Here is a 15,519-nt window from a genome sequence, read left to right as displayed (position 1 = left end):
CTGACCACCCTTGCCAATCAACTTTAGGACGTTGATGAACTTGACTCATTTTTTCCAGAGTGTACATGATCGTTTTCTTAGCAGACTATACTGGTGGTCATGGTGGTTAACGGTGGTGATGATAGGGGTCATAAAACCAACAGTACCCAAGCCAACAGTTCAACACTCTTGTATATCCATCATCTCATGTTATGCACAATAACGTGCAGTGACCATCATGCTGCATATGACAAGAGAGAGAAAGGAGGGAGGCCTAGTTAAACCAGCCTTTTATATATATCTATAGTTATTGCCTATATACGTCCATCTAATATCTACATCTATATCTTACTTATATCTCTCTAGACAGATATTGTTTTTATCCCCAAGGCTCTAGTGCACCTGACCCCAAAATCTTCCTTTGGGGCAACAAGGGATGGCACACATTTAGGATGCCTGGAGAATGAGCTCTGATTCTGAAGACCTTCGTCTACCATAGAATTCATGGTGTATATTTAGCAAGAGTTAGCTCCTAATTGGAGCCACCAATTCTACAACGGAAGCTCTACCTTTGAACAACTAGATGCTTTCTCTTTCCTCCTGGGCTTCCGACAGACCAACTCAAGTGTCTAAACCAGTCCCAGAGGAATAAGTGGTTTTGCTTTGTATTTGCCCGAGTTGTCTCGAGGCTCTTTTCCCTTCCAATTTTAGTACCCAGCACCCAAACCCACGATAGGAAATACCTTGCCTTGTAATTTAAAATTATTTAAAATTTCTTATATATAATTTCTACCTTATTCACTTACATAGAATAATAATTACCATCTATTGAGTGCCTAATAGGTATCAGACAATTTGCATACATTACCTTATTTAATCTGCACCAAAGAAGAAATTGTTTCCCCCTCCCCACCCCCCTCTTTCTCTATCTATTTATCTCTCTGTTTCAGATGAGGATCTAAGGCTTAGAGAATTTATGAAATTTTCCTAAGGTCACATAGCTCATAAACAGAAGCTCAGAATTCAAAGGAATATCTATCTACTTGACTCCAGAATTAATGGGTGTTCTGCCCACTTTTTCTCAGGTCTTCCCTCACCCCTACCTCAACTTTGTCCTGTGGGATTAGCTAGGCTAAACCTGAAAACAAAACCAACTAGGACTAAAACTCGCGTTCAAAATTTTGAATTTCAGATGCTGTACTGACCCGGTCCTCTGCCTCTTCTTCCTCCTTCCACCCAAGCTTCCCTCCCCCTCCAGTTTAGATAGAGCACCCCCTCCAGTTTAGATAGAGCACAAAGTCTTGGGTTTTGAGGACTAGGAGACAAACAATTCCCTACAGGAGGAAGTCAAGGGAACACACTGTTCTCTTTACATGCAAATATCTTAATTACAGCTGGTAAAGAAGATATTTGTATGGAAATTTATGTATCTTTATATGTTCTGTATTCAGTTTGCCTCAGAAAAAAAGAAAGGTCTTTTACACTTTGGTAACCCAAACAAGGCCTGTTCAGATACACAGAGGTGTCAGTTGACAGAGGTTCTGCTATCCAGTCCTCCATGTGAGCAGAGAAGAATGAAATGAAACAACATCTGATTCAGGAGCCTCTTGACCCTGCCTCTGTTACTGGTTTCTTTGGGATGAACTCCAGTGTAAACGTGTCTCAAGTTCTCAGGATTTTCTGATGGGTCAAATCTCTGTCTCTTTTTTTCTCCCAGTATCTGTCCCTGTGGAGGTAAGGCTGACTATGACAGATTCCATCCCATACCTTGCACCACCATCATGGACAGAGGATAACAACCAGATCTCAAAATTACAGGGAGATGAGACCAAGTCTAAAAGACACCACTGGGAACTGCTCTCAGAAAAAGGACATTATTTTTGGCAGGGCAAGGGAAGGAGATACGTATATGCCACTGAGTCCTCACCAGTCAAGATACACCCAATGAATAAAATACAACCAATAATCTATGAAGAGGCTATACTGGTTTCAGTGAGCTTCTTAGCATTGTACTGGTGTTGTAATGTCTGTTTTATAATATAAACCATGTTTGTCTCTACTGAAAACATAAGATGAAACAGACTTACCTTACAGCAGCTAGACGTAATTGAGGATGTCCTACTTCTAAAGGGTATTACAAATTAGAAAGAGAAAGATAAATCTCTCACTGATAATGGCTTTCCTTCACCACATCTGGAAAGAATAAGGGGGCACCTGTAGAATCCCAGGAGATGCACCACAATAGAGTGAGTAAACCATCTGTCCGGGGTGGTTTTGATGCTATTCAGCTTGGGGCCACAGGGGTGAAACAAATGACATTTAAGGCTCCTTCCAGCTTCATGTTTCTTTAAAATGGAATGATTTGGCATTTGTTCATCTGTTTCTAACACTCTAGGGATACAGACAGGGTAGGTGGCCGGTGCATTTGTGAAACATCCATCCTGACCCTCGATTTTACTGTTATTCTTTTTTCAAGGTGATGATGCAAAACTGCAAGAGACTCTGGGTACCCAGGCCTTGGCCTTCAGTTGACCTTCCAGGCCCCACTGATTCTGATGGCTTCTCTTCCATACTCCACTGCTACTACCAGAGCACAAGGCCTCATTGCTTCTTGCTTGGACTGTTGCCACAGATGGTACTATGCCTTGGTGGTCCTGGTTCCCTGCAGCCCACCCTCCACGCCACTGCCCGATGACCCGTCCTCACATGCAGCCTCATTTACACTAAAACAGATGATGCAACTTTCCACGACAGTCCACTGGCACCCACACCAGAACAGCTGGACTTCCGAGGCCTGCCGCAGTGGCCCCGTCCTTCCTTTACAAACATTTCCTTCCGCGTGTCTGCACTTTCGGCTCGCTGAGTGACACACTGTTCTAGGTCACCCTCCTGGTGTGCCAGCCTCCAAGCTACCTCCATGCCTTTGCTCATGCTAACCGCCCCCCCGACGGGAGTGCCCTCCTAAAATTCAACCCACTGACCCCCCTTCAACCCCTTAAGATCCACATCATCCCTCTGATTAAATGGGCCTTTGAAATTGGTAATGGTAACCCCTTTGTATGAGTTTTCCTCCCTCTGGCCTGTTGGGGAGTTACAAATTTTCATCTTGTTTTATATTCCCTGCAAAAAAATTTAATTTCCTTGGGAACACAGACTGCATTCTATTCAGCCTTACACATAGTCAGGGAATTGAACTGAATTCTGTTCCCAACATGTGGACTTTCTCAATGGCTAGAGGATTTGGCACGAGGGGAAACGAACCAGCCTGGACAAAGTTCAGCAGATGTACAAAGTGGATTCTTCATCATAAGGCCTAAGGCTCTCACACTGACTTTGCTGTTGAGAAATCTCGGGGTCTTGAAAATATCACCAACCCTTTCTAAGGCTCTTCCATAAAATGGAGGCTAATAATCCCTGGCAGCTTACTTCTTCCCTGCAAGGTCTCAGAAGACCTTCTTCCTTTCCAGGCAGAACATTAAGAGGCTGGTGTGCAAGCACAAACCCCCACAATCAGCATGTGTAAAATGAGCATTTCTCTTTCAGCTGGTTTGAGTGTGAGGGTTTACATGGTCAGCTGATGAGCCGCAGAAAGGCAGGAAAATCAGGTGATATTCAAAGCCAGCTATTCATTCACTGATTCCCTGCTGCTACCAGTCTTGTTCTCATCATCACTATTACGTGTGGCTGGAACACATAGATCTGCCCTAAATCTTAACTGGGGATCCCAGTGCTTAGCCCTGCAGGGCATGGAAGTCCCTCCACAAAGTACTGCAAGAGCTCCATGACTGAGTGCAGGTAAGAGATAGAAGAATGCCATGGCCCCATGTTCTTCTACTTCAACTAAAGCACTTTTCTCTCTCTCTCCCCCTATCTACCTTCTCTCTCTCTCTCTCTCTCTCTCTCTCTATCTTATAAGGGTCCATCTGAAGAAAAGATTTACTGCTATAAAAAATGTGTTGGAAAACTATGCAACGAATCCAACCTTGTAAGTTGAGAAGCAAGAGTACTGACCTAAAGTCAGTATCACCAAAGTAAGTGAGGGGCTGAACCAGAACTCAGCCCTTTAAGCCCTATCCAGGAAAAGGATCAGTGAAGGCATCAATGTATCTAAAGATGAAAAGGCAGAATACCCACCAAAGTCCAAACCATGAGTTCCCAGGAGGTGACAGAAAACAATGCTATTGGTGTGGCCAGTCTCCTGTGAAGAGGTGAGAAACCTCAAGACAATGACAAAGACAGACAGGAAGTACCTACGTTGCATATGATAAATTCAGGTCGATGGCCAGAAACATATTTATCCCATGTCTGTGGTCACAGCAGGGACTAAATCTTCCTGCCTTCTAGTCACCACATTAGTCATGGGACCCCATAAGCAAAGATGGAAGAACACTCCCCAGCACTAGCATTCCTAAACCCCTGTGGGGAGATGCCCAAAATAACTTCTTCACTTTGTTGCTGGAGTCCCATCGATTGTACCTCAACTTCCTGGTCATCATGTCCTCTCCAAATCATCTTCATACCAGATTGCTGGAGTGTGCCATGGCTCAAAACACCAGGCCCCACCCTATATTCACTTCTGAATTTTGTGGAATGCTCTCATTGCAGGTAGATGTCCACAGCACTACCACTGTGTTGGAATAGGAATAACACAGTCTAGGAAAGTTGAAGGTTTGGAAGTGCTGAGATGGACAAAAGAATCCAAGTAATTCCCACCACTGATAAAACATCAAGAAAGTCTTTCCAACAATTCTTATGCCCATCAGGCTGATTTTTGTCCAATTACCTTAAATATCCCAAAGAGCTGAAGAAGAGGAAGAAAAGAAAGCAAACTTCAATCACTAAACTAGATCCAGGTATTATGGGGAGAAGCTATTTCAAGGCTGGAGGTTGTTCCCTTGTTTTATCAGGAAGGGGAAAAGGGGGCTGGGATATTGAACAGCTGTGGTCCAGGGCAAAGCAATAACAGAGAGTGCTTAAGGGGACGTCGGCTTTATTCTTGTATCTTCAGCCCTGTCTCCCTTCTTTTCTAAAGAAACCAAGCCTCGGGCTCAGTTATCATTACCACTAGAACTTAGCCCCATAGAAAGTAAAACCTAAAAGAGACCATAAAACCAGGATCCAAACCCCAGAACTTACAGATGAAAGTAAAGCCTCTAACTGGACGTAGAGCTGGCATTGAGACCAAGATATCCTAAATAGCAGTCCTGTCCCTCAACGAACTTGGATTCCAAAATGTCTGATATTTTTTGTATAATTACTGTGCAAATCCATTGGCTTTAATCAAGGAAACAAGGTCATAATACCTATAATCAGCATACATCTATCCTCCACACCTTCCTCCGTGTTCATTCCTTCTGTAGCTTTGTGCAGCTTAATGGGACTTAGCATTAAAGTTGTATTCAGAATTCGCTCAAGATGTGTATAACATGGCACCATGTCTACAGCAGATGTTCTGGCCAACGAAAGCTCTGAGCATGCCCAGATGTCTGCTTATAACCATGTCTCTCTGCTAGAATGGGGCACCCCCTCCCAAGGCAAAAGAAAAGAACATACACATAGTTTAGGGGCTGTGAACATGAGGAGTCCCAAGCCTTCCCTTAGCCTCCTAATCTAAGCTAGTGAACTCTAGTCCTATCAGCATCCTCTTTAAAGACAGTGACCAATGACTGCACAGTTGCAAAAGATTCCTGTAAGAGTCTGGAATTACAGGTTGCTCATAAAGTTGAGTTCCTCAAGAACCTCTTATAGCCCACCTATCCCTCTTCCAGAACACAGGGAACTCTGGAGTTCTGGAGCCTCTGAAAGGTGAATTAAGGATTGCCCTGGGGCAGAGAGATCCAAAGAAGACAGTCTACAATAGGTAGTGAATCCCTTCACCTCCACTTCAACCAAGAAGTCCTACTGGTTTAAGGAACAACGTGGCTAAGTGCAGTGCAGTATTCTGGAGTGGGTCCTTGGACATTAAAAAGGATATTAGTGGGAAAATTGATAAAATTCAAAGTTTAGTTTCATTAACAATTTGCATCGATGTTAATTTTTTTAGTTTTAACAAATGTTGGCCATGTATCATGGACAACAGGAGGAAAAACTGGGTGAAATACATATGGGAACTCTCTTTATGATCTTTGCAACTTTTCTGTCAATCTAAAATTACTCCAAATAAAAATGTATCTATAAAAAAAGGAAATGGGGGGCACCTGGGTGGCTCAGTTGGTTGAGCGTCTGACTTTGGCTCAGGTCATGATCTTGCAGCTCATGAGTTCAAGCCCCATGTTGGGCTCTGTTCTGATGGCTCAGAGCCTGGAGCTTGCTTCAGATTCTGTGTCTCCCTCTCTCCACCCCTTCCCCACTCATGCTCTGTCTCTCTCTCTGTCTCTCAAAGATGAATAAACGTTAAAAACGTTAAAAAAAATTTTAATAAAAAAAAAAAGAAATGGGACCATCACTTTCCTTAGGAATGGAATATAGACTCCCCCTCTCCCTGCCCCAGCATAGTTCTTCTCCAGATAAATAGGACTATGGGTAACAGATTATTAGGATATTCAACAAACAGCAAGGGAACAATCAGGCCCCGTAACTGGGCTCTGGCCACTGGGCCGCCTGGATGCGATGCTCATCTTCTGATAGAATCAATTTTCCTACCATGGTGCCTGGGCCTACTAAGGAAAACCTAATGGCCGAAAGCCCAGAGACAAGTCTGCCTAAGCCCTCTCCAAAATGGGTCTCCGTCCCTCAAGGAGCAGTATTCCCAGCTACTAATCCTCTTCCAGGCAGTTAGGCAGGGTGTCAGGACATAGTATTCTTGGCCTTGGAGGAAAGATCTTAAGACTCAGGGCAGTTGGCAGCCACTTGCCTAGGTGGGGATGAACAGTTGTGAAAGACCCATCCTTTTAGCGCTGTTTCAGATTTCCAACTAGGGGGACACCTACTGGAGTAACAACTGGAATGCTCTCCAGCCTGCATCCCACCCCTTGGGAGGAATAACTTCTCTGATTGGTGGGGGCCAGCATACAGGCCACATCCTTTCCCCCTTCTGATGGGCATCTGTCTATCTACAGAGAACAGAAATGAGCCACAAGAGTTCTGCCCTCGTAGAGCAAAGCCTGAAATATTCCCAGGCTTCCATGACTGGACAGAAAGTCTAGACTGGGAATTCAATACGAGGAAGCTCATTGTTGTTGCCCAGCGAGGCCACCATCTGCAACTATTCTATCATGATACAAGAGCACATTATAATCTCCATCTGTCTGGATTCTGTGTCTCAAAGGGCTCAGAACTCAGCATCTGAGCAGGGAAGAGGTGTGCCAGATACTGGGTGAGCCTCCCAAAACCCCAACAAAGAGCAAGGGGTATTGATGTCTCTATGTAATCCTGCAAGTCACCTGGCTTAAATCACCATCACTAGTTTTTAAGGGTAAAAGTAAATTACAAGTTCTTTCACAGCTCTGGCTCCTCCTCCACACACTTCCAGCTATTTGGCTTCCATCTAAGGGCCTCTCTCCACGTAATACAAAAAACGAATTAATTAGTCAACAAAACTTTGAGAATGTATTTTCTTTTCAATTAACTTGGACTCCCTTTGATTTAGAACATTCCCCCTTTCCCCACTTAGTCAACTGAAAGTGTTTTCTTGTTGGTATGCCTTTTTTTTTTTTTTGCTTTCCAGGGGGGATGAATGGAAGCACCAAGATGGCAGGTGGGGCCAAGCTCCCCCATTGTTTACAAATGTCACGTGATACCCAGACTTTGCAAGCAGAGGATAAAAGAGGCACCTCAGGATAATCTCTCCATCTTCAGGATGGGAATAGCAGTAGAAAGTAAGTCTATCTTATCTTAACCTTCCTGATACATCATCAGACATGGAATGATATGCCATTAGAATGGAATGTTGGAAGAGAAAGGAGTTTTGCTTCACCCATAACGTGGCAGAGATTGCCAGCTGCTCACTACCACCCATGTTCTTCTCTTCTACCTGAGAACACAGTTACACTCCATTTCTCAGCCTCCCTTACAAACAATGAGACCATGCATGTGATTGGGTTCTTGCCGTAAGAGACAGGCCCCTCTTCCAGATCAGACCCATTAACCACACGCATTCTTTCGTGTCCATTTCCCCCTTCCAGCTGTGGAATGGGGATGGATGCCTACGGTGACCAAGGACACCACACAAAGAAGAGGGTAGAGCTCCAGCAGCCTGAACAACTGCACAAAGGAGGGCTACTTCTCCAACAAGTTCACCTGCTCATACTGGTATATGACCTACAAATAGGCTTCTATTTGTGTGGGAACCAATATATATACATTTGCATCTATTCACTATAGCAGGTGGCCTAGCTTAACTAATACACTTGGGTAAGCCTTATTCAAAATGCCCATTTTGGGATTAGGAAGACATTGTATTTTAGCTCCAATAATAGTAACACTAATTAATATTTATTTAACATTTATTATCTCAAGAGCTTTATATTCATTAAGTCTTAATCCTTACAGTAAATGCATATGATATGGACTAGTAGCCCCATTTTACAGTTGGGGACGCTGAAAGATTAAATACCTTGCCCAAGGTTATCCAGCCTGGAAATATAGGAGCTGGGATGCAAACCAGGTAATGTGGGCCCAAGAGCCTATACTTTTCATCACTGGCCATGGGGGCACCATGGCATCCACGAAATCAAATATTCTACCAGTCAAATCAGTTTATTCTAGATTATTCCCACATCCAAATGGTTACTGTTGACATCCTCCCCAGGGGTTCCCAGGCACCCTGATCTAGAATCTCTAACTCAGAACCCAGTGCCTTGTTATCAAATGCCAGACATGCCTTCTGTCCCCCTTATGTGTCTCTGCCAACATTTTGGCATACTTCCCCTCATATCTCTTGGACACTTGGCTCCACCCCCTACCAAGACTCAACTCTGACTTGGGGTCATCCTTGACTCTGACCACCACTCACCTGTGTCCTCTGGACATTGGTCCCAGGTACTTATTCTACATGCTTAGATAATGGATTCCCTACAACATCTGCAAAGACTAAGCTCCCCTAGATGGGCATCTGTTTGCCTGTCCAGACTACTCTTGGTCTGGCCTAATCTACTTCTTGCCTAACTCTGAAGCCCCATTCTGACTTCATCCATAGGCACAAAGGACAGCCAGGTGAACAGGAAGGCCCTCTCCTGGTCCTCTGGGTAAGGAGGATCAGAGCACTGGGCCCTCGGATCCTGTTTTTCCCATATTTCAGCATATCGCCTCCCCCAACAAATAAAAACATCTGCAAACATTTCTATTCTGGAATCCCAGATTCCTCCTCTTTAGGACTCTCAAAACTTTCTTTAATTCCAGATTCGACCACTGACTCCTTAGTGTTGTCTGATGTCCTGAGAAAGGTATGATGGCACCAAAACCCCACCCCTGTCCAAGCCAGTTTAAAAGCCATCTCAGAAGTGTAGAGTGAGTGATCCACAGGAGGGAAAGGTATCCGTCACTGGGCAGAGTCTTAAGAAGACAGAACAAATGGTCCTGGCACTCTGCTGCAGACATGTGTGTTTTCTCTTTCTAAATATGTAACAGGAAATCAGGCAGCTCACCTTTGTAAACCGTTTGCGTATCACTCATACATGAGCCAGATGGTGCTTCTTGTTTTAAGAAATTAAAAAGTTTTAAAAAGAATGTAAGGAGGAACTTGTCTCCATCTCTCTTTGTTCTTGTGTACACATCATGGAATCTGCACTGGGCAGACGAACACTTGTATATGTGAGTGTGCACCTGTATACACACACACACACACACACACACACACACACACACACACACACAAGCTCGAATCATCTGCATTTAACTGAATTAGGCATAAGAAGCCAGCAAACTCCTAGGCTCAACAGATTTCCGTAACCTACAGTAGCAGAGAGGTGCCAGTTTGTCCCGGATGTCGGCTTGCTGAGAGAATCCTTCAGTGTTCTTGCTATATAATAAATCACTGCATTCCCCCCAGAGCCTCAGCTGGTATACCAAACAAAAAGAAATGTTTTGTAAATCACCTGAACATGGACTTCACTCTAAGATTATGAGGACCATATAAACACTAACCAGAGGAACAGGCAAGTACTGATGATCCAGTATTTCTATCGAAGTAGAAACCCTGGGAAGGACATTTTCCAGAGGTGGTCAACTTAAAAACCCTACTCCTCTGGGGCAGCTGCATGATCCCAGTTTATTTTCCAGTGGTCAGGAGGCCCTCCTGTCTGACCTGAGAATTACATCTGGAAACCAGATTATCCCTGTGGCTCTCCTGCCTTGGGTATGAAGGGGGACTAAGGAAGATAGTATAAGCAATGGTTTATCCATTAAGTAGTGTATTCCAGGCTCTTTACACAAATTAACTTGCTTAACACCAAAATAACTCTGCAAGAGACTATGTTTGTCCCCATTTTTTAAAATAAGAAAATTAAAGAGAGTTTAGGGGAAGTGTGTTGGGGTCCCATGGCTGCTAATGGTGGCATTAGGTAAGATTAGGTCCCAACGCAGAATACCTTTGTCACCCTCGTATCTTCCAACATGGATAACAAGACTTCAAAGTTCATTACTGATGTGACCTCTGGGAAATCTACTTCTGCCTTTTGTTTTACAGAAAGTGAGGGCGGGGGAGCTGTGCATCGTTTAGGACATCGTGAGCAACTGAACATGAAGACACGATACAGGCTGCTCCCGGAATATGGAGAGTATAATATCTACCCACCATCAGTGGGATGCGCAGTTTTCCCGCGGTGCACTGTTTTTACTACCATAACTCTCTTTTTTATTTCATACTCCTTGGGACCAAAGACACATTTTCAAGCCAGCTGGCCTCAGCTTATGCCTGGCTTAGAACTCATGAAAAAAGCAATTGCAGATACCTGGAGAGTGGACGTTTTCCCCCTCACTCTCCCTTCCTCAAATTCCAATCAGCCCTGGCGCCCACAGGAAGGAGATGGATCTGCCCCTTGTTGCTCTCCCAGGAGTAAAGAGCATCAGTTCTTAGTTGTTAAAGCAAGAGGAAAGCCGTGTCATTTGGTGACTGATAGAGGTGATTTTTTTTCTTTACTCTTCTGAATCAGAATCAAGAAATAGTAAGTGCACTCCTTGAAGTGAGCTTGAAAGCTGAGTCTGCACACATTCTGGTCAGATATTATTTCCCAAGACCATGGTAAAGCCAGCTGAGAACAGATTGGCATAATCACACATCTGCCTCACACAGAAAAACGATGATCCTTCCCTTGCTTTTATCAACACCAACATAAATCCGAGCTCAGCCAGACAGGCCAGCAAACCCCATTACACAGAACGCAAAGCAATTAAATGGTGCCAACTCCAGCCAGACTCAAGAAATCTATGGCTCATGGCCCTTAGTAATGATACCAATGTCTCTCTTGGAAATGAGTGAAAAAATTAGTCTAGATGTTAAAGAAAGTCTCCGCTTTGGTATTTCCTGGCAGGTCTGCCCTGGCCATCCATCTGTGGCTACTGCTACATTATACTCCCTTCTCCATATCTGGGGATGTTGGATAGGGCAGGTGGCTCAAGATATGGCCCAGCTTGCTCAGATATACTACCTTCCCAGAAGCCCTTTGGTCTTCTTTGCCTCATATTCTCTCCTGATGGTATATCATCTGCCATGCTGTGGTTGTACCATGAACAAATCACTTCTAACCACAAAGGGCATTTCTTAAATATTTCATTTTTCTTCAGGCCCTGGCTAAAATGAAGTGTCTCGAGTGATCAGTTTTAATGTCTTGGGCAATGTTGTTTAGGCAAAGCCACCAGGAGCATCCAGATAGAACTGATCTGTATATGCCACCCCCAAACTCCCCACCTCCTCGTCCATCATGCCTAGGCTGACAGGACAATCATATCTGAGCTCTTCGACTCATAATATGATCGTTCATTCCCTACATTCATTCCTTACAATGGCTGCCATGCCTCTTGACCTCCAGAAGTTTGTCCCACCCTTCTCTTATGCCACCTATCCAAACTCTTCACCCATTCGATGTCCCTGAAGTAAAATTTACGTATCTCGTGAGGCATGTGCCTTCCGATCGTTTTTCAGAAATCACCCGATCTTTGCATCTCAGGCTGCACCCATGTTTCCCTCTTTCAGGGTCAATGACACTCATGCCCACTTGTCCTTTCCCTGGCAATAAAAACACTGTCAAAACCACTCAAATCCATTAGAAGGGGATTTCCAAAGACTAAGGGAGAAAATAATTCTGGGAGAAAAATAAGATACCTATTAACGTATAGAAGTAAAATTGAACGTGGTATCTCCTCTCACAATCAGAAAGCTTTTTGTTAAAGCCAACCTGCATCTCTCTCAAAAGTTGGCAACAATAACATGCTTTCTTGCTTCCTCTTTCCTAAATCATTGGGGTGATCGTGCTCAGCACCTCATTAACGATTTTTGCTACTTTACTTTGGGTTCTGACTTCTCATTAAGATCTGCCTTTGAAGGCAAGATAAGCCTACCCAGTCACCAGATAATTTCAGAGAATAAAATGTGTTGTGGGTAAGGCTGGATCAGGGACTGAGGTGGAAGATGTTAAAATGTAGTATCAAGTTGAGCTTGAATATGTGTGCATTTGGGCATACACATATACGTATGGGTCCGTTTGCATGAAGAATGAGTATTGATGCAAGTAAGAACACGATGCATATGTCATTGCAACGGAAGAATATATTTGAGCTAAATGTCCAAGGGGAAGGGAGGCGTGAGCTATCGAGAGAATAATACACAGGTATGTCAAGAAGCAGAAGTGGCCAAAGGATGACCATTGCGTGTATGTCTGGGCACGGGTGCGCATGTGTGTTCTCTCGAGTGACAGGGTTAATGGACAATGACAAAGACATGTGAGCGAGGTGCTAGTTCTGCTGCTGAGTCCTGCAGCTGGAAAAGCCACCTTACCCTGTAGTAATCGGTGCTGTAGACATCTCTGGACATGCCGAAGTCCCCGATCTTCACCAGCAGATTGGCTCCAACCAGGCAATTCCTGGTGGCCAGGTCCCGGTGCACAAAGTGCTGGGAGGCCAGGTACACCATGCCCGAGGCAATCTGACTGGCGATGTGGAGCATTTGGGAGAGCCCCAGCTCGCCTTTCGCCTGGCGTGGCTGCCCGTCCACAAGGATCATAGCATCTGGCCCATGGGCCCTGTGAAGGGTGGGAGAGAAGACAGGGGACAGGAGAATTCAGGAGATCAAGGGGAGTAGTCTTCTGGATGCCGTGATCTCTGGAATACGCCACAGACATGGATAAAATCTCTCCTAGCCTACTTATTGCCTAGTCTTATCTACCCAATATTACATCATGTGAGTGTGCATATGAGTACAACCAGGTTCCCAGCTAAGATGATGCAGACATACTCTAATGGATCAGGAAATACATCTACTCTTTTAAACATCTTAACGCTATTCAGGAGTTTCCTGGGTTCTAGATATCTACTACAGAATCGTTAAAAAAAAAACAATAGCTAACTCTTACAGAGCCCTTACTGTTCCAAGCACTGCTTTAAGGACCTTACATCTATTAATTTACTTAATCCTCCCACTCCAATTTTGAGATAAAGAAACTGAGGCACAAAATGATCAGATCACCCGGCCAAAGTCACAGTGGTGCTGCAGTGGCCTTATGGGTAATCAGGAGGCCGACTGAAACCAGTCGGCGTGTGGCTCCAGAGAGCTTTAAACTTCAGGAAGCATCATCCAGAGGGCCAGCTGAACAGAACCCTGGGCTCCTCCCCCTATGATTCTGATTGGCTAGGTGGAGCTTGAGTATTTGCATTTCCCACAAGTTCACGGGTGCTGATGCTGCCAGTGGGCAGTCCACACCATTGATTAGCAGGGGTCTTGAGTCCATATTCCTACCCTGACCACCACGCTGCCTAGGACTGGGTAACTTTTGTTGGTAGCAGAGCCGGTTGGAGAGACCCTATGACCCTGAAGCCAAGGCCTCTGAAGCCTCGGTAGCCCCTCCATCCCAAATTAAGGCCCGGATTTGTTATCCTAATGCCTTGCCTTGTCATATCAGTCACTTTCAGTATTCACTCTTTTTTCCAGAAAGCCCAATGAGCCGTAACCATACCCAGAGCCCTTATTTATGAAGTTGTGGACCAAGGAGCCCTGGTATACAGAGAGGCCTCGGCCTGTTTTACTGCTTCTCCAATTTCCACTGAAAGGAGTCATTAAATATGAACACATTCATTTTACTGTCTCCTGTGGGATCTGCCTACTTCACCCCTCCAAAAGAGAGCTACGGCATCAGCTCACAAGGAAGGGGCCTCCGCCAGCAAGCCTGCACTCCTGTCTACCAGGAGAGGACACTGCAGCCTGCCCCTAAGAGCCACCAACTGCCTTCTAGCCTCTTTTTCTCCCTCCTCCCTTATATTGGGAATGACAGTGGCACACAGAGGCACCAGGAGCTCTCTGTAGCCCTGTGTGTGGCACATGGGGCTAAAGGCACCGCTGAATCTGTGGTGAGGGCTCGGTGGAAAATGGAGCGTGTCCCTCTGACCATTCCAGGGGGTGCAAGCACAGCCTAAAGATCCTCAATGCCGAGAAACAGCACTGCCTGTGTTAGGGACTGGTTCACAGTTTTGACAAAATGGTAATTGTAATAATTTAATAGTAGCTCTCACTGACTGAAAACCCAGCTATATGGAAAACTCATCCAAGTAGTATACAAATATAATCATTCAGTACTCATAACAGCAAACGTCTGAAGCAGTTATTAACAGTCTTGTTTCCTAGGAAAGAGAATTGAGGTTTAAGAACTTGCTCTACGTTACGTGGGTAAGATGTGACAAATTCAGGATGCGAACCCGGGTCTGTCTTATGATAAGGGCTGAGTCCTCCAAGAGAGGAATAAATTTCGCTGTGAAAATCCAAGTTCAGGAGGTTCCAAACACCCTACAGATACTTTCCACTCCTCGGGGGCCGTTTTTTGGAAATCCAGCTCATAAGAAAAGTTCATTATCTGCTACGGGCCCTTTCTATTCCCCCTTAAAACCACAGCACCCAAGGAATGTCTCACTTCAAGGACATGCTCATCAGTTTTTGGTGAGTAGCCACAGTGTTCTATTACTTACATTCGAATTCTGAAAATGTCACTATGGGCCATGGGATTCAATGGAGTTCAAAGGTGGCTAAGACCACACCCTAAGTGTCTAGGGCCTGATTGTTCAAACCTGCTTCCTGGGACCCTGAATTCCACAGATCCTCACACATGGCTGCCCCCTCCACATCTGGGCACTGCTTGGAAGTGGCAGATGTAGGAAGCTGAAGAGTGTTAACTCTGCTCTAGTGGTGAGAAGCTGTCCTCCCTGGGGAAGATAGAGTCTGCCCCCCACCAGAACTTCCAACCCCTGCAACCCCACCCAGAACTTCTGGCTGGGGTTCCATTCTCTTACCAGTTCCCTCAAGAGGACCTCAAAATCCAGATGATCTAGATCCAGGTTTGGGGAAACCCTCTTACAACAAATCCGATCTTTCTAGAATAGTGCCATCCCATTGAACTTTTT

At 44.8% G+C, this 15,519-nt stretch overlaps 1 protein-coding gene across 4 annotated transcripts in view; it reads right to left on the bottom strand.

Annotated features, from left to right (window-relative positions):
- Window positions 1-15,519, bottom strand: part of NTRK3 (neurotrophic receptor tyrosine kinase 3) — a 395,937-nt gene that overhangs the window by 53,523 nt on the left and 326,895 nt on the right. For all 4 annotated transcript variants that reach the window (XM_060617703.3, XM_060617697.3, XM_060617698.3 and 1 more), the window contains exon 15: window positions 12,911-13,154. In XM_060617703.3, the coding sequence (XP_060473686.1) occupies window positions 12,911-13,154 (244 nt within the window). The remainder of the gene's footprint in view (window positions 1-12,910; window positions 13,155-15,519) is intronic.

This window comes from Panthera onca, chromosome B3 (genome assembly GCF_046562875.1).
Source record: "Panthera onca isolate mPanOnc1 chromosome B3, mPanOnc1 haplotype 2, whole genome shotgun sequence".
NCBI lineage: Eukaryota > Metazoa > Chordata > Mammalia > Carnivora > Felidae > Panthera > Panthera onca.
The sequence above is the reverse complement of the archived record's forward strand: the minus strand, read 5'-3'. Positions and strand labels throughout refer to the sequence as shown.